Source organism: Pyrgilauda ruficollis, unplaced genomic scaffold (assembly GCF_017590135.1).
Source record: "Pyrgilauda ruficollis isolate IOZ18807 unplaced genomic scaffold, ASM1759013v1 scaffold94, whole genome shotgun sequence".
In the NCBI taxonomy this organism is placed as follows: domain Eukaryota; kingdom Metazoa; phylum Chordata; class Aves; order Passeriformes; family Passeridae; genus Pyrgilauda; species Pyrgilauda ruficollis.
Genome location: NW_024531488.1, coordinates 706,237 through 728,718, shown reverse-complemented (window position 1 = coordinate 728,718; position 22,482 = coordinate 706,237). Strand labels below are relative to the sequence as shown.

General features: G+C 37.6%; 1 protein-coding gene across 4 annotated transcripts in view; it reads right to left on the bottom strand.

Annotated features, from left to right (window-relative positions):
* PCSK5 (proprotein convertase subtilisin/kexin type 5) overlaps positions 1-22,482 on the bottom strand; it is a 224,994-nt gene that overhangs the window by 84,799 nt on the left and 117,713 nt on the right. For 3 of the 4 annotated variants that reach the window (XM_041489485.1, XM_041489484.1, XM_041489486.1), the window contains exons 9-12: positions 21,015-21,115; positions 13,493-13,596; positions 2,427-2,544; positions 1,228-1,416 (exon numbers count right to left, since the gene is read on the bottom strand). In XM_041489485.1, the coding sequence (XP_041345419.1) occupies positions 1,228-1,416; positions 2,427-2,544; positions 13,493-13,596; positions 21,015-21,115 (512 nt within the window). Of the gene's footprint in view, positions 1-1,227; positions 1,417-2,373; positions 2,545-13,492; positions 13,597-21,014; positions 21,116-22,482 lie in introns of those variants that run through there. The other variant, XM_041489489.1, reaches the window with a different exon arrangement.

Below are 22,482 nucleotides of genomic sequence, written 5' to 3'. Positions count from 1 at the left end.
GAATGGCAGTGATCCACATCAAGTCATCAAGGAAAAAGAATTATCTGTCATACTTTGGTCCTATCAGGAAGAAGATTTCTAGCTCGTCGGAGAAGTATACAAGGATTTCTTACTGTACATGTAACTTATTTGCATATTTGTAACTGGGGTAAAATTTGGAAAATTTTCTGATGTTTCTTAAAGCCTTAACCATGTCTGGTAGGAGGTGGTATTTTTGACCATGGATTTAGTGAGATTTACACGGGAAAGACTGCCAATGTTTTCTTTGAAGAAAATTTTTGCCAGTAGATCAGAGAAATAGAATCATCACTGAAAAGTCTTTCAGTTTGCTAATTCCCTCCACATATCATTTGTCCAATGATACATTGGACAAAGAGATACTTGTCTGAGTACCGTCAGAAGAATAAAAAGACAATTTGATGCACTGTGACAGTTTCTCCAAAAACATAACATAGAGGTGATAGGATGAGGAAGAAGACTGATCTTTCTTAGCAGCTGTTGTAAAAATGGCTGAACATTTGATAGCAAGTATCCATCATTGAACTGATGTCTAACTTCCAAAAATTTTTGAAGGCGATGGCTAACTTTCAAAAGCTTTAATCTGCAATTTACAAATGAACCCTTTAAATGAACCCTTTAATTTCAAGTGCTAGTGCTACTTTTCAGTGCTGTTCTACTGTGAGCCTTTCATGGATTGAGTATGTTTACTTTGAAAAAAAGAATTTGGAAACAGGTAACATCAGGGGTTAAAAAAATAGTAGTAAGTATACACTATTCTATCTGATTTTCACTGCTATCCAAAAAAAAAAAAAAATAACATTTTTTTTCTGTTTTTTAATCTAAAAAAAAAAAAAAAAAAAAAAAAAAAAGGATAAGAAAAGAGAAAAATGAAAAAGAAGTGGTGATATATAAAAACACTTTGATTCAGCTTCCTTATGAACACTGAGTCTGTTTTCTTCACATTTTCCAGCTATACAATAAATGGTAAGCCACACAGGAACTAATCTTTGTCTTGGAGTTCAACAGTTCTAACACTACCCTTCCACTGAGATTGTCATCTCTGAGTTCATTTGTACTTCACTCTGCCCATCTCTCTAAGAAAAAATAAGTAGTCTGTGTCTTCTATTATCCCTGCTGTAATGACTTGACTGCTCTTTGCTGACACTGACATGTCTATACAGGCTCTACATGCTGACAGTACTGTGAAACTGGGGTGTCATACTATACCTGTTGGCCAAGAGCTGTGACCTAGTTCCAGAAGGAGAAGTTAGGTAAATTGCCAAGTCTCCACGTCGAGGGTGAGTAATAGTGATACGTACAACAACATGCTCCAAGTAGATCACATGATGGTTAGGATTATCTGAACAGCCAGTGGCTTTGTAAATTGAACGGACAATGCTGTCAGGTCGTATTGTTCTATAACAGAAGCATAGCAAACAACATCAGCATTTCTCGCTTTTTGTGTAAAATACACAACCCTATCTTTTTTGCTTAGTAAAGAATGACAGTATTAGACAACTGGGAAGTCAGTAGCCTATAATCACTAGTTTTGACATGTGCTTCCTAGCTGAAAATACCACTATAGTGTAGTTATTTCACTGCAGATAATGGCTAATGGCAACTGCCTGGGTTTCGGTTAAACACACACAAAAGGTAAAATAGGAGTAAGCCTTTGGGAAAGGGCATTATTGTGGATTAGTGGCCAGCTGAGAAATGCTGAGATTGTCATGGGATCACAGCTGGTTGCTAAACCCTAGGAAATGCCTGGCATAGCTAATACTAGCTTACATAACAGCAAGTATTACATATTAACTGCACCAAAAGGCATCTGACTCAGCTGGTTTAAATTGGCATGACATCCTTGCAGACTATACCAGTTATGCATCAAGCCTGTCAAATATAATTATCAAACAATATTCTTAGTGCTTTGGAAGTGTGCCTCATGCTTGATGGTGTCTCTATATCCATGGAGTGCACATAACAGAATTTTGCTCTTAAGCCTGGTTCTACAGAGACCCTATCTTAGCAAGTGAAAAGCAGCTCAGTTTTGGCCTCTGAACTAGAGACTCTCCTAAGACTATTGGAGAGAAACAATATCATGCAGTTTTAAAAGCATATTTGTTTTTTACATCCTGGACTGTTAAATCTGTCTTTTCTTGCAAAAGTAACTGAAATGCATTCAACCAAATATTCTTCTTCTTTGATGTATCATCTATATAAAAATCTATCATTACTCAGTCTGGACTGTTTTACACCTTCACCTTCTGCACTAGGGCCTTTTCCCATGCACAACATCCGTAAATAAGACAGACTCCCTGATATGGCTTTAAAAATGATACATTATACACAATGCAAGGGAAGGGTAAATTATACCCAATTTCTTTCCATAAGTTTATGCCAGCAAGAGTTTTGGTAGCAGGTATTACTTGATTTGCCGATCTGTGTTCTCCACACACACATGCTGTGGAGGCACCGTTGTCCACTTTTCTGCTTCTGTCACCATTGCTTCAGCATCCATAAGTCCAAATCCATAAAGGTGGCTCACTGCAAGGTACAAACAGAATGGATGCAGTTATAGCATAAACCCTTGGGTTTCATCATGGACTAATTCCAGAGTGTCACATCCTAATAGGAGTTACTTCTTTTTTCTTCTTCCTTACCTTCACTCAAAGCTCCAAAATCTCATTGCCAGGAACAATAATGACTATATCTAATTTGTTCAACAAATTTGTTCACTGCTTTATTACAGAAGTGGCATGAGGCACTACCTACACAGCCTACTATGAGAACTACAGAATGCCAGTGACTTAATTCGCCTCTGGCTGCCCTTTGTCCACGTGCCTCAATTTAGCTCAGCCCTTTTGTATGACAAGGGGCTAAGCATAATGAATGAGAGGAAGGTTACTTCCATTACTCAAATTACTTCCATTACCCAAACACATGCATGTGTATTCAAGGAAGCTAACTGAGACAAATTTGAGAATGAACAGACCACTTTGTAACTGTTGTATTCTCTGAACTTCCCTGAGTGTAAGCAGCATGTGGATGCTCTTCTGTTCCTGTATACAGTATGTTTGTCATTGGTCAACCAACTAGGCAGATCCACCATCTCCCTAAAGCTGTCTGCTTGATGAGGGTGAAAAGCACTTACTGAATCAGCTGTGTGTTTTTGATTGCTGTTCCAACTGAAACAGAGACTTGCAAAAGGGTTTTGATGAGTTGGAAGACCTGCTAGCCATGATGTTCCATTGTGACAAATTGGTGCTCTTCGTAAAATTCTGACAGCAGAAGGTGAAAGAAAAAAGCTTCCACAGGAGGAGTTTAGATTGCAAATATCAATAAATCAGTTTTTCTTGCTACCACAGAAACCCACAGAAAATTTTAAGTGCAAGTTTAATCAGCAATGCAACAAAGCATAGTATAAGTCCTAATAACTGCATGTTGTTGAGGGTTTGTGAAAGCAATCTCTATTCATTGCCAAACCAAAACTCAAAGAACTCTACCTAAAAAAATCCAGCCTTCTCAAGCAAATACAGTCCAAAGCTTAAGGATCACATATTCCAAATATCTAGTACTGTCCCAACCTGCCAGCGGAAAATAATTCTTCAATGAAAAATACAGCAAGGTGTAGTGACTGTGCAATAGACAGGTTTTATGCCCATCTTCTTCCCCATGAGCCCCAAACCAAAGTGCACATAGCATGGAAATCTTCCTTCGGAGACATCTACATGCAGCTCTTCTGCCATGTAAGGCAAGCACTGTGTTCCAAAATGAAACACAACTATAAGATATGAAAATAAATCAATTCAGTCTTCCTTCAGCCTTCTCAATTCTCTTTTATGTATTCAAGAAACAAATGGATAGGGAAAGAGATGTCCTATTGCTATAAGTGGGTGAAGCAGACAAAAGAAGACAAGGAGAGCTTAGATGAACATTTTGCAGTGTGAAGACGATTCCTGTGATGGAAATGTCCTTAGTCTTAGATGTTATCTTGCAAACACTGCATCTGGAAATGAGTGCATATTTATCTGTGAGGACATAAGTCTGCTCTTACACTAAAATTTTAATTAATAATTCTTCTGTCTGCTCAGAAGATAAGTGGGAGGAACAAGAGTCTTAATTCACATGGTGTCTAACTGCATGCCAGTGCAGTGTGAGTTACTCTGTATAGTACATTCAAAAAGCAAGGGATAAAATTTTCATGAATGGAAATTTTTTTCAGCTAATCCATGGAAAATACATTTTTAATTCCTGACAGTTAGCAACTTATATTGAATTAGAGCTCAAGCTGTCTGGTTTTAAAATGCTGTGTGTTAAACCCACCTTCTAAGCTCAAAGAGCCAAAATTCTCCTCACCTCACCTTTTCTTGACAAGAAATAAGGACAGAAAAGCATGTAACATTGCCACCACCAGTCAGTGACCTTCAGATGGAAACTTATGTGACTTTTAAACTATTTATCCATAGAATTTTTTTCCCTAGTATGCACATTAAAAATGCAAATAAAATACATGGAGTGAACTTTCTATCCTTCCTACCCTAACAATTACTTAGAAGACAGAATTTAGGAGGAATTTTCATCCAGGAGAAAAAATTACCACTCAAGGTTTTGTGGTTTTGTTATTTGTCCATGACTCAATATTTAAAATCTCTTGCATGAGAGCAGCAGTGTAGTGATAAGTTCTGCACCTGATGGGTTTTTTTTTCAGTTGAAACAGAAATACTTTTTTTTCCTTGAAAGGCCTCCCCATTGAAATTGAAAACTTCCAGACAGACAGGTTACTCTTAAATCTTCCCATGTGGACTGACATTTGGCCGTCCAAAACATTTCCAATTCAAAGCCCTTGATCCAGTGTGTTGGTTAGCAGCTGAAGGTACCAGTAGAGGTTCATAATTTTCAAAGACCAAATTACAGCAATTTAGGAGAGAATCACAGAGTCAAACAAAGTAGTTTAGTTGTGTCTTAGAGAAGAAAACAGATTTTTCTCTCTACTACTTTCAAATTGTTCTTCTTCATCTGTGTACATCCTTGTATTTCTGTGAGTTATATGCCAAGATGCCTGTCCCAAAGGTTAACAATAACCTGGTGGTCTACATGGAAAGATAAATGTCTTCCAAGAAATGCCTGGAACTGCCTCTGATTTGTATGCAAAAGATACTGAGTTGACATTGCTAACCCAGATTAATCAAAAGCACTATCTGAAAGGTTATGATGACTGCAAAGTGAGATAAGCTAACTGCAAGTGCAAAATGTCTCCAGACCTTGCACCTACCTACTTATGTGCTGTGCATTATCACTGCTGTGAACTGCTACTGGACTCAGTTGTTGCTAGGAATCATTACACATGTCAGAGGGGGTACTGGGCTGCTTTCTACAAAGATATTTGTCCTTCACAACCGAAGTATGAATACGAGGCTGATACAAAGTAAGCTGGTGGCTGAGGAGTAGACTGCTGCTTTTATTAAGCTGAAGGGTTGAAAATGTGATCTCCTTGTGTGACCAAGGTGTCCATCAGTAGAGCTGTCTTGAATTCTCCCTCCAGTCAGGCAGCAGTACTAATTGATCATTTTTATTTCTGCAAAATCACAGGCATACACAGAGCCTTAAACATGCAGGGCATGTTTCAGAGAAAAACTTGTCTCCCACAAGACGAAGTAAATATTAAGTTTTAGCTGATCTCTTTAATCTTTCTTAAAGATGTCTTTATCTTAAAGATGAAACAACATTTCTCATGGCTAAAGTCCATTTATTTACCCCTGGCACAATTCTTTCATTGGTGCACCATGAAAACAAGGCCTTCTGAGCTGCTGGAGAGACTTCCTGGGCTTTTTCATAATCTGCTTGGTTTTGTCTGAAATTACTGTTGAAAATTCAGTAACTTTCTCATTTATACAAAGCTACCCCCAAATCTAAAGTTAGGCTGTATATCCCATTTGACTTAACTATGAGAAATATGAATAGCTGTGTTGATAAATCATAACAGAGAGAATTGTATCAGCTTATCAGTAATTTTAAAAATTTATTGATCCTGATTATTCTTTCTTAATACTGCAAAACAGAAATTTACATTTCACAGTAAGTGGTAGACTCTTATGGTTGTGAGTCCACAGGGGAAGACTTTCAAACCTCTGCTTCCTCCCTATGCCCCTGTTCTTTACAGGGTTTTCATAAATGTCTGAGTTGGGCTTGTTAAAAGGAAACAATGTCAAAGGTTATCACTCTCATGGTGTGCATCCTGTTAGAGCTATCAGTCCACTTGGCAATGTTTGGAATACTAGAGAGCTGCAGAGCATAGCAGTTGTGTATACCTTTACATCTAAGACAAACAGACAGGAAGTAATCTCGGTTGTTGAGCTGAGACACTAATTTAAATTCTTTGTCTGCTGTGCTGATCATGGTTTGGTGACAATTTGGAGTGCAATTATAGTAGAACATTAAAGCCTAATTTTGCCTTTTGCCTGCTGTTACTCCTGCTTTAGAGCCATTTAATGTACATTTTAGAACATGTGTAAGTTTGACTTACAATATATGACGCCAGGAAAGCAACCAACTCTAAGACAAAATCATGATGGATGTCTATCCATTTTCCTTTATGTATCCCAACACAGGCTTGAAGCTTCCACTTGAACTCTGTTTTTTAGATTTTTACAGCTTCATTCCTTACTTTTCAGAGGGAAGAGAAAACAGAGTGTTGCAGATCCAAAAAGTAAATGGGAAGCTTTGATAATGAAGAATTTGAGGCTGGGAAAAGGAATAATGCCTGCCTGGTTTCTCTGAAAGATTCCCTCTCCTACTTTGTACATCCTCATTTCTGGAGCTATACTGAAAAATTCCTGACCTTATATGCCTTCCAATTGGAAACAACATTGGACCCCTGTGCACTGCCTGTGTTTTATTCTGCGCCAAAACAACTGACAACTGGGATTCAAGGAGTTTTCAACAGGGGGAAAACTGCCGCCCCTCACTCTCAACATCAGCTAGTCAGGGAAGAGAAGCGGCAGAGTCTGTAACCTCAGTTTTGTCAGTAAGAAAAAAAAAATTAATAAGTACAATCTAGGCTGCATAATTCAAGATATTTTCCAGCTCCCTTCCCCCAAGTCCTAAAGAGGTATTTCAGTTCTTACTCAAGGCTAGAAGAACTCCGTTACCTGGCAATTTGCTTGAGTTTAACATACCAAGCACTGAAAAAATCCTAATGCAATTTTAATACTAAGTTAAAGAAAACTTTATTTATAGCCAGAAACTGAACTGCTGTATGCAAGAAGGAAACAAGAGTCACTAGGAAAGATCACAGTGACCATCCAGAGAAAAGACAGTAATTTTAGACTTGCTGCTAAAACGTGCATATCTTTACTCCACCTTTCCTCAGTTATCTTAATTTCCAAATCCAACCACACATATTTTCTCTAGCTGCAGCAAGGATTTCTGTAAAAAGCACTTATAAAGGTTATGATGTTGACCTGTGACTCATGTGTTATTTAAACGTAGATGAGATTCTTGAGGACACAGACCTTTCCAATCATACATGTTCTATCAGTGCTGGGGGAGACACTTGCAGCTACTGTTAGACAAGCTAGTAGTTGTAGCTCATTTACTTCTCTCCTTCCCTGGTGATAAACTAAATGCTGCCCTGACTTCAAACAACTTTCAGTCAGGAGCTACAATGCAAAAAGTTCAGATTAATCTAAACAATTCAGCTAACAGAAGGCTAATGCCTACCTATGTGAGAACAACATCTCTTTCACTGATGGTGATTCCATCACTTGCCTGGGCAGTCTGTTCCAATGCTTGTTAACCCTTTCATAGAAGAAAATTTCCCTAATATCCAATCTAAACCTCCCTGTCACAATTCTTCTTGTTCTTGGCTTGTTACATGTGAGAAGAGAAAAGAGCTCCCTCAACAGCCCCTCATTAGACTCAATAGCTCTGTTGCCCTTTTCTGGACATGCTCCTACCCTCAATGTCTTGTTGTGAGGGTGCCAAAACTTAACACAGGACTTGACATGCAGCTTCACCATTGCCAAGTACAGGGGAATAGTGACTGCCCTGCTGCCCACACTATTCCTGATCCAAAACGGGATGCCACTGGCCCTCCTGGCCACATGGGCAACTACTGGCTCATGTTCCCACTCTGATAATGTTGATCAGCACCCCAGGTTCTTTTATGTCACGCAGCTTCCTGGCCACTGTTCTCCTGGCCTGAAGTGCTGCACAAGGTTGTTCTGACCAAAGTGCAGAACCCAGAATGCCACCTTGTTGCACTGCACAAATTGGCCCATTAATACAGCCTGACCAGATTTCTCTGCAGAGCCTTCCTTCCTGTCCAGCTGATCAGCATTCCCATCCAACTTGGTGCCATCTGCAAACTGAATGAGGGTGTACTTGATCCCCTTGTCCAGGTTACTGATAAAGATATTCAACAGAACTGGCCCCAATACTCAGTCTTGGGGATTACCAGTAGTTACAGCTGATTTAACTCAATCCCCACCACTCTCTGAGCTTGGCCATCCAATCATTTTTCCATCCAATGAACTGTGCATCCATCTGAACCATAAATAGCCAGTTTCTCCAGGAGACTACTGTGGGAAACAGTGTCAAAGGTTGCTCTGTACGTGTCACATGATGGCACTCAAGATGATCTGGTTCATGACCTTCCCTGGCACATAGGTGAGACTGACAGGTCTGCCTAGACCCCAGATCCTTCTTCGAGACCCTTCAACTGGGACCCCTCTGGTTAACCAGGACTGCTGGTAAATGACTGAGAGTGGTGAGCTCTTGCACCTGCTTGTTCAGTACCTTTGTGTGGGTCCCATACGGAACTGACCACATAAGGTTGTATGTATCTAAGTGGTGTGGCAGGGCACTGACCATTTCCCCTTGGATTATGGGCGTTTAATTTTTTTTCCCATTCCCATGTTCCCATCTTCCCATCTACCCAGAGAACTATGGGTCTTATTACAGGAGAGGTATTAAAAGGTAAAAAAGGTATGAATTACCTCATCCGTTTCCTCATCCTTTGTTATTGTCTTTCCCCCTGCAACCAATAAAGGATGGAGACTACCCTTAACTCTCCCTTTGTTTGTAGGAACAATGTATTTATATATTGTATTCATAGAAATACAATGTATTTGTACAATACAATGTATTTACAGACACATTTTCTAATTGCCTCTTACTGCAGTAGCCAAATTCTCTAGTTGGGCTTTGGCCCATCCAGTTTTCTCACTGCATAAACTCATGACATCCTTGTACTTCTCTTGAGTATCCTGCCATAGTCTCCCAAAGATGATAAACTCTTTTTTTCTCCTGAGTTCCAGCCAAAGCTACTTGTTCAGCCAGGCTGGTCATCCTTTAATATTTCAAGCACAAAAAACCACTAGTCTAGCTTCCACAGGATATGGTGCTCCTCTCTCCTATGCAGACCAATGCAATTTCATGTGCTTGGTGTCTTATTGACAACTAAAGAAAGTTGGCATATTACAATAGCTAAACTCAAAGCTTCTGTTTCACTTGCTCCATCCACTGTGTGTATGAGCATTAGGGGATAGGAGGTGATATTGACTGCCAGTACCATGTGTAAATACCAGGAAGTATCTGTAAGAGTGGAAGGTCTTTTTATAAATGAACAGCTTTGATTGTTTGACATAACCATTTATGAGTTATGAGCTTGCTGTTTTCCAGAAGTCTTATGCCAGCTTCTGACAATGTCTTAAAAATATAATTTAAAATTTATTTACATTTTAAAGTTAGTGAAAACACGCAGTACAGTGTTTATGAATAGTTTATTTGTCTTCTCTGAAATGCACGTTGTAAAGATATTCTTGCTCATTTTTGAATTCCTGCCTGGCTATTGGTTACCACAAGATAAATCTGTCCAGTCTAGGTCTCCTAAATAGGAGCCTATATAAACTCATCTCTTTCTCACTCCAAGACTAATGCTCTGCTCACAACTAATGTAATCACCGGTTTTATTAAATATTAAGCAATTATGTTAAAAGGCTCAAAAACATTAAGTCACTAATCCTTTTCAGTGGTCACGCTTCAATGGAAGCAGCAGATACTTTAGCTAACCTAAAGGGATGTGACATAACTCTTTTTACTTCTTGGAAATTGAGGCAATTTGGTTTCTCTAGGAAAAGTTTATCCTCTGGGCCTAGGTACAGCGCAAAACTGAAAAAAATGGGTAGAAATTTTATTTCATTTTATCTTATCTTTCAGTAGCATTTTATTTCAGGGTACTGAAGTGTTATTGTCTGTGCTTTAGAGCCAGGAAGAGTGAAGTACATTCTCTAAAAATTTCCCTGCAAATCAGTAGTACTCCCTATAAATGGTCTGTTTCTCAGAGACAGAATTTCACAGTATGTGAAGCTTCACTTATAGACAAAGAATATTTATATAATTTGATCATTGATCATTGTTCTTAAAACTGCAGTATTTAATTCTCTATCTTTCAACTCAGAGACAAGTCAGCATTAATGTAGTTTCCTTTTTATGAATGCACTTGCATGCTCTGTTGTTGACTAAACAGCTGACAGAACAAGGATTTGAATCCAATCTGCCATAGCAGAAACAGATCAACAGTTTTGATATCCTCACAAAAGCAGATGCTCTCAAGTATTTTTCCATAAAATCAGCTAATTAACTGCTTTAATTATTGACAAATTATATGTACAACTGACTAACCAGAGTATAGCCTGAGCATTCAAGTCTTTCTTTTTAGACTACAAAATAAGTTCCTGAGAAAAGATGCATGCTGTCTGACAAGAAAATAATAAAAAATCCCTACCAAGTAAAAATTCTTGCTCATTCCTGAGTTAATTCTATTGACGTGAATTTAATGAGCACTGTTTACTTGCCAGAAAATTAAACAAATAACAAGCACTGCTTTAGCAAATCACTAGCTGTCTTAAGTGTTTTTCATGTTTTAATCCTTCTTTGTATAAATGTAAGGAGTAAAAAAAGGAGATCTTGAAACCAGTAATGACATCTGTGAGCTCTTTCTGTGTGTTCTGCAATGGCAAAGCACTGCCAGGGACTATGGCAAGGGAAGGGTTGCCATGCAGACCAGCAAAACAACCCTCTGAAATGGCATGCTGACCCACTTTCAACTACCAGCTCTTGCTGACCCTTTGTTGAGTGAAAGGTTTTTTCAGGTTTTTGCTGGTTTTCACCCTTTCAGTTCCTATTTTTAAAGTGGCAAACCTGTTTTCCTCTTTATTCTTGTTTTCCTCTTTCTCCACTAGTATGCACTGAAGAAAGGCAGATTGTTTCTTGTGACTATCTTTTGTAGATAATTAAAAAAAAATCTTTCACCCCCTCTTAAGAAGGGGTTCTTCCATGCTGTGGAAGAACCATGGATCTTGTTATCAACAAGATTATGATACAATTCCTTAAGGATCTCAGTCTGATCAGAGTAGTTCAATTATGAAAAACCATACTTTAATTGTTACACTTGGTGATAGTGAAGGATAATACTGTAATATTATACTAAATATTGCCACGTGCAATAAAAAAACTCTTTCAGTCTTGCCAGTAGTGGTGTGCAAATCCCCTTTTGAATTCAGGTTCGGATGTTGTGATTTAAACTAAATCTTTTGCTTCTCCTTCTTCCAAAACCAACAGGAGTTTAAAGAGAGATGTATTTTTATTGGAACAATATGTTCAGCCTAAGTTGCCAAAATAATTTAGCTAAAACTAATGCTTTTATTTGGGTTAAGGTTGATTCCTGAGCTGTGCAGAGGTCATTTACCTCATCTTCCTCTTTTTCAATTTCACCATAGAGTCTATAGCAGAGTTCAGCCAGTTCAAGTTGTTTTCCCTGAATCCAAGTTACCAAATTGAGTTCATTTATGTTTGTGACTTTCCATGAGTGAAGACAAAACCATTTTTCATCCCTTTTTCTTACTATATATGTGTTACAATGTATAGAAAAATGGTTCCAAGGATTCAGAATAAGCAGTGGTTCAACAGTGACTCAACAGTGCAAGTCCTGCTGCCAATGCTGTCGCTGCTGCTGCTGGTGTGACCTTGGTGTGACCTGTCTTTTGATAATGAGTGACAGCTGCTGTGAAATGACTCACAGGGTGTTTGCCTCTCTTGGGCAACAAGTGGAAAAACATTAAAAATGTAGAATTTTGAAAGTAAGATATGAAAAAAAAAGCTCTGCTTTATGTTACTTGAAAAGTGTTCTTTGACCCTCATATAGCTTCAATAAACTGATGATAGTCACCATCTCCTGATAAAACTTTTTAAATCTGGGAGATGTTTTGCAATAACAAATACTGTAATGTTATTGCAATTAAGGAAGTATCTATTTATGTTTTTTGTGTGGTGGCATGCACTTGTAAATGGTATAAAACCAGGCCCTTGAACATCAGAACCTTCACATGATTAGGAGATCCTGATCAAATATCTATTTCTAAACACATTCTCTGTAGTTAGAGACTGGTTTGCATCCAAAAATAAAAAAGGATTTTTTGGTTTGGTTCTGTGCCATTGCAGCAAAAATGTCATAGGTCAGAATTATATATTAAAGATGCTCTATGGCAGCAGTGTCTTGATCCAAAATAGATTAAATATAGGCTTCATTTTTAAAGTGAAATCAGGGCAAAGATTTGATAACTCTTGTATGCTACATTTTTCTCTCAGTAGATCCTGGCACACACAGATCAACTCTCATCTTACAGGAGGTATGCCAGTATTGGATGGAATTCTTACGAAAAGAGAACCAGAAATAAGCCATGCTAGAGTTTTGTTTAAGATGCAATACAAAGTGAAAGCAGAAATAATGTAGTGACTGGGAATCAGAAGACAAACTGTGCTGAAATAAAATGTACAGATTCAAGGTTCTGTTTTAACCCACCATGAAAATATATATCCTATTTAATGGTTTACCTCCGCTTGCATTACAAAAGTGAAAAAAAAGCTTTTAGGATGTAGCTTTTATCAAATTTTCAAGACAGTACAAAATTTTAGAAATCTACCCGGCAGGTCACTGAAAAATGATTACGTGTCCCAGGAACAGTCATGACAGCTCAAAATTCAATTCTATCCAAAATCTGACAGAATTCTCACATATAACTAATGTAGGATTTATCATATAAAAATGAAACTTAAAAATACTGTTTCATCATTTGAAATTGAAACTGTCAATAATTCTGAGTGAGAACATGTCTGGATCCCAGAATTGCTGCATCTTCAACTCTATACTACTTTTTCAGAATACTAGATATAAAAAGAAAAATTAAACACTAATAATTTACTTAGTTTTCTGGCAGCTGTGTATGGAACTGAAAGGCACTAAGAAGATCGGGCCAATGCATTTTGTACCTGACAGTTTTGTGCATTAGTCATTCTAAAAGGTTTTCCTTGTAAAAGAGAAGATAGGCCCCTTCAGATCAAGGATGAAAGGTCTCCAAACTATGTATAGAATCAAACAAAATTATCAAACAATAGGTTGCTTGTGATAGCAAAGAAGAAAGCTCGCTCTTACCCTTATAACCAGCTGCATTGGTTTTCCAGTCATTGGCATTCAGATGTCCTGCACGTGAAGTCCTGACAATAATGTGCTGTACGTCTCTCCAGGTCAGAAATGGACTGTGAAATAGGGGAAAAACAGTCACAGATCAGACATTTTACCAGGGTGTAGGGATACAAGGTCATGTAAGCTGAAAAGTATCCAAAGCAAAACAACTTTCATTTATCTTTTCTACTTTCCTTTGCTCCATTCAAAATACATATTCCAATTTTACAGAAAAACTACATGAAATTATTTATACAACTGGGAGGTTTGCCATAAGCAGACTGTAATGATATATGATAAAATTCTGTTATATGAAACTTAAGGGAAGATGAATGAGTACATTTCACACAGAGGCAATTTTTATGACCACCAACTACTGTATCCTAACGAGTGCAAAGGAGAAGAAATCAAACTTTTGGCTTGCTGAAAACCTCTACTAAATCTCACTAACTGCTAGCTCAAACTGGAAATTCCTCTAGACTTTCAGTTCCTATTGAAGCTATTCCAGGTGCCTCTCTTGTTATTAATTGGTTTACTACCCCAGTCTTGGAATTCACTGAGAGTCTGTGAGTATTTTGCAAGAATTCCAAACAGTTGGATAGTTGGTGAGTTGCAAAACAAGGGCCTTTAAGGGACAAGTATTACACAGACAAGTATTCCTTTAAGGGATTCCTAATAACCTGTCCACCTGAAAGGTGAAAAAGATGCTGTTTCTATCCTCACTGTAACATTAATACATATTTATCTTCTAGGACTAGGGCAAATCTTCAGGGATTGCAGTTTTCCTGTTTCCTCTACAACAGGGAGAATTTCTTTTCTTAGAAGATGATGTAAAGGTGCTAGCATTCGGCTATCTTTTCTTTCTCCTTCCAATTTTTCAGTTTTTCTATTACCTGCAAGAAGATGAATAATATTATCTTTAAAAATGCAGTGTAGTAGAGGGAATGATAAACTGAGCCATTAAACAATGAAGAGGAAAAAGTATTGTGGCACAGAACACCAGGCACTAAGTAGCATTCTCAGAACACTGTTATCTGTCCCTATTGCACACAATGCCACAATTCCCCTCAGCTGAAAACAGACCAGAATGAAGTTTATAAGACCCAGAACTGGCTGCCTACGCTGCCCAGGACCGCAGTCATTGAAAACCAGGGAAACCTTGGTTCTTAAATCAGATTCTCAACATATTTAAAAATTTTGTTGTATTTAACGAGAGCAGATGCCTTCTCTCCCTGAGCATTTTTTAAAAATGTACTATGTACTATGAGTACTATGCCTATAGGTACCTTTTTCTCTTATGGTGCAGTTTCTCACACTAGACTGCTGGACTAGAATAACAATAATTGTTTATCCAGTTGGGCTGGTAAAAATTTCTGAAATAAAGATTAAAAAAAGCCATGGCAAAAGTAAGGCACATTAAGGGTTTGTAAGACAGGATATGCTTCTACATGTCCTGTACAACATCATTTTAATAAATTTCTAGCTCCACTTCACAACATTCAGTTTATACTCATGCCGCATCTCCACAGTTTCTGCAATGCATCCTGATCTACTCATGAGGCAGCACTGAAAGGCTTTGACAAAGAATCTACAGCCACAGAATCACACAATGATTTGGGCTGGAAAGGACCTTTAAAGGTCCTTTGGCAATCAGCAGGGGAATGTTCAACTAGACGAGGTTGCTCAGAACCTTGTCTGAAATGACCTTGAATATTTCCTGGCACAGGGCATCTACCACCTCTCTGGCAATATGTTACAATGTTTTACCACTCTTATTGTAAAGGGAAGAAAAAAAATTCCATCTTTTGCTTTATCTTTATATTGGTTTTTAGACAGTTGTGATAGGCCTTGATGTATTCCTTCAGATGAACAGTGGGGTAGGCAGCTATACGTCCACCAGCAATGGTGTTCTGGTATACCTGTGTCAAATCTGCAGTGCACACAGAGATAAAAAATCATAAGTGCCAAAAATCTAACAAACAATGGCCTGATATGCAGGCTAATAATGATGAAATTGGGAGGAGAAAACCCCTGAGAGAAAGGCATCTGAATTACATCTTTTATTGTGTCATCTCCAAAGGAACAATAAAATGAGACTGTCCAAATGACAATGCTCACCATCTGCTTAATAACAGCATGGAAAGAACAGCAACAAAACCTTAGGTTAATTGCCAATCTTAGAATCAGCTTGACTGTGAAGATGGAGAAGGCTAACATTGTCTTAGGTTAATAAAGGAAGATATGGTTAGCATTAGCTATGGTACACATAGGGTACTGATTTCAGGCTATTGATTTGACCTGTCTTCCACTTTTCAAAAGACTGACCCCAGGGACACTGCAATCAGTTAAACTGCTCCTCTTCCCTCTTCCACCTTCCTCTTTTTACTCCCACAAGGAATTGACAGGAAAAAGCAGCTGGGATCCCTGCTCTCAAGTTGAACAGACAGAAGCACCTCAAGAGTAACTTCAGAGACTAGCCTCTAAAAGCTGATGCTGGAAAACACTTGGAGAGCCAAGAAACTACAGGGACAGAGCTTAAAAGTCTCAACTGAGAAAATGCCAGCTGAGATTTCTGAAAAGCTTATTCTCATTAAAGGCACTGTCCTGGCACCAGAACAACAGCTATCCACTAGTTTTATTTCTACCTGTTGCTCCAAAGCCCAGACACAGAAAAACTCAATGAAGAAGTTAAAAATCATCACAATCAAACATTACTTGTTTTTAACCTTGTTTGGGTTTAAGAAATGCCTGAACAGATTTTTCTTAAAACCTTTTAAATGCAAGTAAAATGGAAAATTTCAGCCTGAATAGTTATTCTTTGGCAAATTTATATGTAACTGAAAACAGGAACAGGAACCAAAACACACACAAATCAAAGTCAATATAATAACTGAAATTCCATAAGTGGCATAGGTGGTTAAACCTCAAGATCTAAAGTAAGCATTTACTAATGGTTATGTTTTTCAAATACTTCAATATTAAGAGCAAACTTCTCAAAAAATGAGAAGATTCAGAAAGAGTTTTTTAACTCACACACTCTAGCATTGCCTTCTATAACAGGCAGTCAATCAATGGAGCAAAGACCTAGCTAAAGCACTTAAATTATAACCTTTCCTCCTGCACTCGAATTCTAACTATAGAGGACACTTGACAGCACTTCCTAATTTACCTCAGCTGTCTCATCACTTTTAATCTCTGACTATATTTATGACTAAGCTCTCATAACTTTTATAACACAGAAATACGTTCTCTGTACCCGAAGTTGTACCTTGCTAGACAGTGCATTGCTTTTCTCCTTTCTGTAAGAAAATCAATCAGTCGGGGAAGTATGCAAATATCTGTTCAGTTGCCAGAAATCCAAAGTATCTAACTCTGACACTGTTGACCTTTCACAATGTGAACTCCATCTTCCTTTTACGTCAGTGATTATTACACTTGTCACTTCTCTGTCACTAGTAACCGAATTCACTAAAACTCTTTGGTTCTTCCCAGCACTACCTTGTTCTAGTCATGTAAAAAAAAGATAAATGCAGGAATGACATTGACCTGTCGGAGCAAGTCCAGACAAAGGCCACAAAAATTATTAGAGGGATGAAGCACCTCTCCTTGGAGGAAAAGATACTTTCCTCCAGAGAGTGGGTTTAGATTACAACTTTGCTGGCAGGGTGGTAAAGCACTGGCACAGGGTGCCTAGAGAAGTGGAGGGTGCCCCTCCCCTTGGAATTGTTCCAAGGCCAGGCTGGATGGGGCTCTGAGCAACCTGGTCCAGTGAAAAGTGTTTTTGCTGATAGCAGGGGATTGGAATGAGATGATCCTTAAGGTCCCTTCCAAATGAAATAATTATAAGATTCCATATCACTCAAGTGAAGAGAATCACGGAAGAAAACAGACTCTCCCCAAGGCTATACCACTGAGTATACCACACAGTAGAAAGGTAGCAGAAAGGTAGCAGAAAGGAAAGTAGAAAGGTACTTCCATTTCAGTTGCTGCTTCTTACTAATGAAACTAGTTTATATGCCACATGCTGGAAAATATGCATTGGCTTACAGACAGGAACACGCAGTTCAATTGGGGATGTATAATGTATTCTTCTGTCAGCAACATAAGGGTTTTTATTTAAATTTGGCTTATTCAAAGGAACATGGCACAATGGTCTTTGGAACAAATACCATTGTCTCTTCTGACTCTCATTTCCTCAAATTCCAAATCCAACCTTCTTATCAATGAGAAAGGTATCCCTGCTACCAACAGTAGATGGTACTATGCAATGAAAATAGTTTATTTTTAGTTAGAAAATTGCTGTCTCTGTGCACTAAATTGATTATACTTATTTTATCATTTACAATTTTAAATTTACAAATTTACATACAAGCAAGTATTTATTCATAGAATCTGATCAAGATACTAGATATACTATGAAACATCAACTGGGTACAACTGAAAGCAATTTACTACCTAAATACCATAAGAAAACAGCAGAATTTTAAAATTAAGAGATGTCTGTGTGATAGTTGTTGCATATTTACAGCCATGCACTGCAACCTCAGGGATTCCAAACAACCAGTCTGAAACTCAGTCACAATTCTTTGATTCCTGAGGAAAAACATGCGACTTTGATACTCAAATACTAGATAAAAAATTATAAAAATGTGTTCACATTATGCATAACAATGCTCAAACAATTTGTTACCAGGCTTTCAGAAGCAGAGCCCTGTTGGAAGAAATGGCTAAGTGGAGGATTCAAATCAGTAGGCAGGTAAGAGATCCTCCATCAGCTATTTGATGATCCTACTATATGGGGCTTGTCAAAGAAAGAAAATATGAGCAAGATGCATGTCTTGCTTATTTTTTGTTTGGTTGAACATACCTTTGTGTGTGAGTTGAAGCAACCTCTTGGCTATTCTAACTCACACCCAGGCTATATTAGTGCTCTGCTCAACTCATGATGTCTCCCAGGAGTAGAACTTGCCTGGGCAAAACTGACTTCCATGGACTCAAAATCCTTCCATGGTATAAACTGCTGTGCTTTACAGCACAAAGTGGAATGAAACTATACATTATCACAAACATAGTCAAGAAGTTCTCAGGACTAAGTGCTCTAATTTTTAAGCAGCTTGCTGTACAAAGAATGTAGCTAACCTTGCAAAACCCTTCTCCAACTTGTCTTTTAAAAAACCTCACATAAACACTGCAATTAGCAGAGGTACTAATAGGGAATCTAATGAAGAGTTTATGAAAAGGCAAACTCTGTTTGTAACATAAAAATTCCAGTAAGCAGTTAACTAAGACACAATAATGTGTCCTTTATATCCCATTTTTAAAGTGTTGTAGAAAATACTTCAGTGGCTTCAAAACTTCCTAACATTTACTTAGGGTCACCTAAATTGAGAGGCATCACAGGTGAAAAATACAACCTGAAATTTCAAATCACATAAATAAGAAATCCAGAAACTCCATAAAATAAACTGAACAGATTCCATACATGCAAACCTGAGACATTAAAATTTAATAGATCACAATAAGATCTCCCTATAATATTAAAGGCTGTACTTCATAATCTATAATGTCACAAGACCAAAGATTTCTCCAAACTGGTGAAGAAAACCAGCATGGGAAGCCATAGTGTGAGAACTATTTTTCTCCCTAGTTTCTCTCTGCTTTTTAACTTCTCTCTCTCTTTTTTTTTCTTTTCTTTTTTTTTTTCTGTTTTATTTAGTGGCTGTGATTAGAAGCAGTGGCAGATTTTAAGTACACATAAGACAGAAAAGTTAGTGAATGAAATACAAATGAATAAAAACCATATTTATGGTATCATTAATAGAATTCCTTTGGATCTATTCAAATATATAGGCTAAGGTCTAGAAACAGAACCTTCCATTTAATGAAATGGAACAGAATCTAAAAGGAGGCAAAGTCAACATATTTTCACTCTGAAACTCTTTTTCGTACCATGCAACGGAGTACTACAAATACAAAAGAGTTACAAGGATATTTAGTCACTGGCACATTTTGTCTCCATAACCACATATAAAGCTTTAACACAGTCTTGTCTTTATGTCTGTTATAGCTACTATTAGTTTTGGAAAAAAATGCTAGTCCATATGCACTAATATGGATTTCCCACTGGTAGAGTCACTGATGGTCACAGAGAAAAAAGGGTAAGCTTCTCAGTGTGTTTTAAGATGTCACAACCTGCTTTGTTGCAGGTCTTCCAAGATATAACTTTTCTGAAACTTTCAGCTACAACAAAACAGAAATAATGAATTACCAATTTCAATTCATTAAGTGAGAATAGTGAGAAAAACTTACAGCAAGTTGGAATGCAGACTTATCTGCATTTGCAGATTGTTTGCAATGAACTTCAGGATTTTAAAACTGGGGTTAAGAGGAGATTTAAAAGTTAAAAACCTCCCACAATAACACAAAATACCTTTGTCTCTGATACTGTGTTAAGAAAACACAATTATAATGCCACAACTGCTGCGCTACTTAACATTATGTCAGGTCTTCAATTACAAACTCTTATGCTTATAACTCAATGGCAAAAAGTATTCTATATTGGGTCAAGCTGTCTTCAAAGAAAACAACATGAAAGGTGGAAACATAATTCTAGTGTTATGAACTATATGCAATTTGAATCTACTATTGTGTGCAAATTTCTTACTTCCTTCAAAGAAAATAGCTGACCCCACAGGAAACTAGTTTTCTTCAGAATTTAATAGAATCAATCTCTTAGAACTTAAAAACATTGAGGAAGATTTGGGGTGAAGCATTCTGTCTTAGACCTGCAGATATTATCCAACAGTGTACAAAGTAATGTAAAAGGTTCTAAAATACAGATTTACGAGAAAATCACCCACATTTCTTCTGTGCCATGAAGCACACTAGAGATACATATTAGGCATAAAGAACAAAATCATGCAATTGAGAAAATGCTTTTAAGAAAGTAAATTTTTTGAGCTAAAGGTACAAGGACTATGGAGCTACACTATTACTTGTTTTTAGAGCTGAGGAACTTGACCCATGTTAAAAAATTGCAATTTTATTTTTCATACTACATTAACTTATGTTCAGGTTAACCTAATACCTCCCAAAACCTCTTTCAGTGTTCAAGAACAGACATTGCTAAGAGGAGACTGGTGAATGGAGGAGGTGACCTACAGTACCCTGCAGGGTACAGCAGACCTGGGCAGCCTTCTGAGTGAACTGCAAGACATTGAGAGGATGCTATACATCATTTAATGGAAACCACCTGTGTTCAACATTGTTTCATGTTACTTCAGCACTCAGCACTCTGCCAGCATTTCCACAGTGTCAGCTTTCCTTCATGTGAAGTAAGCATGGAGACTTTTCCTCCCCTTAGGAGGTTACTGTGTACTGTGACAAGAAAGACTCCAAAGTACTGTGTGAAGTCTGCATAAAGCTGTTGAATGAACAAGAAATATCTTCCTGTATGCTTAATTTCTGTTTCAGAATATATCTCAGATCTTACTTTGCTTCCAGTGCCAGGGCAATGATGCCTGCAGCCATAGGTGCAGAGGCTGAGGTTCCAGTATGGCTGTCTGTACAACGCTGCCTCAGGTCTGTAGTAATCTGGAAGAAATTGAATGTGTGAAATTAGAACACAACTTCAGAAATCAGAGCATGTTTCATTTACTTGAATGAGTCACCTGTATGTGGAGGTTATTTTCTTCTTTAATTGCAAGGAAAGGAAGATACATGATGTTATATATTCTGAACTTGAAGACACTCATGAATTTAGACAGTATTCTCTATATTGCTCCATGGCATGATCAACAAAGACACTTTTAAATCAGAAAAACATGCAGAGGGGTTTGAAACTGCGCAATTCTGTCCTTCTATTTGGATTTACAGAGGACTTTCCCTCCAAGAATCTCTTTACAAACAGGAAGGAACTAAATCTTATATACAGCCTGCTTATGCACATTTTAGAGACTATATAGAGGTATGGAGGGTTTGATTTGGTTGCCTGAAGTCACAGTGGAAGTATGTAACACAAGAGAATACAGTTTTGCTCATGCTAAGTACCCTGTTTAATCTTTCATTTACTCGTTATGCAATAAATCAGATGAAATTAAGCAGCAATTAATTGGAAAATCCTGATGTGATCACAAATTTGGCCCAGCCATCACCAGCCAACCAGATGTTTTCAGTTTTAAATTTTTACATCTTATGTATAAATAATTACATGTTGCACATATGTAATTTTTTATGTAATCTAAATGGATGTACAAACCGTAATGCGCAATTCCAACTAGACATACAGCCTTCTACTTAGTGTTAGGATGTTTCTATCCAATAATGAATTTTAGACAGATGCTTTTTGTAAGAATGTAGAACATGCACAAAAATGTGTGTATTCTATATCTTGCTTCTTTCAAGGCAATATCAATCTAAAGTGATTCTACTCTGTGCTTGTCTTCCTGAAGAAGTGGTTCCTTGCAGGAGCAATGTAGCAGAGGTAGGATGTCACTTCTACCTAGCAGAAGCTCAGGCAAAACCCATGCAGACTGGAGAACAGTTGTTTGAAGACAGCAGTCTACAGCAGGGAAACCTCCATGATGGTGAATGACCTGTGACGTCAAAACTTAAATCTGAGAATTTCAGTCACTGAAAGACGAATTATTGTGTTCTAATTCACCAGTATTGTACTTCACTTCCAACACAGATTTGCATAAAGATGGGAGAAGGAGAGGATCAGATGATCAAAACATCACAAAAAAGCACAAGGTGTGTAAAAATGTCTGTCTAGCTTTGAAACCTCAAGACACATGAAATATGATCTAAAAAACCAGCTGCATCTCATCTGGGCAGAATATAAGCAAATGCGTGCAGGAAGAATAGGTTTCACACTTGATGTCAGCTATATTCAGTATATTATGTGATCTGTATAAGGCTGATAAAAATTCTCACAACATGTAAGCATATACAAGTTAACA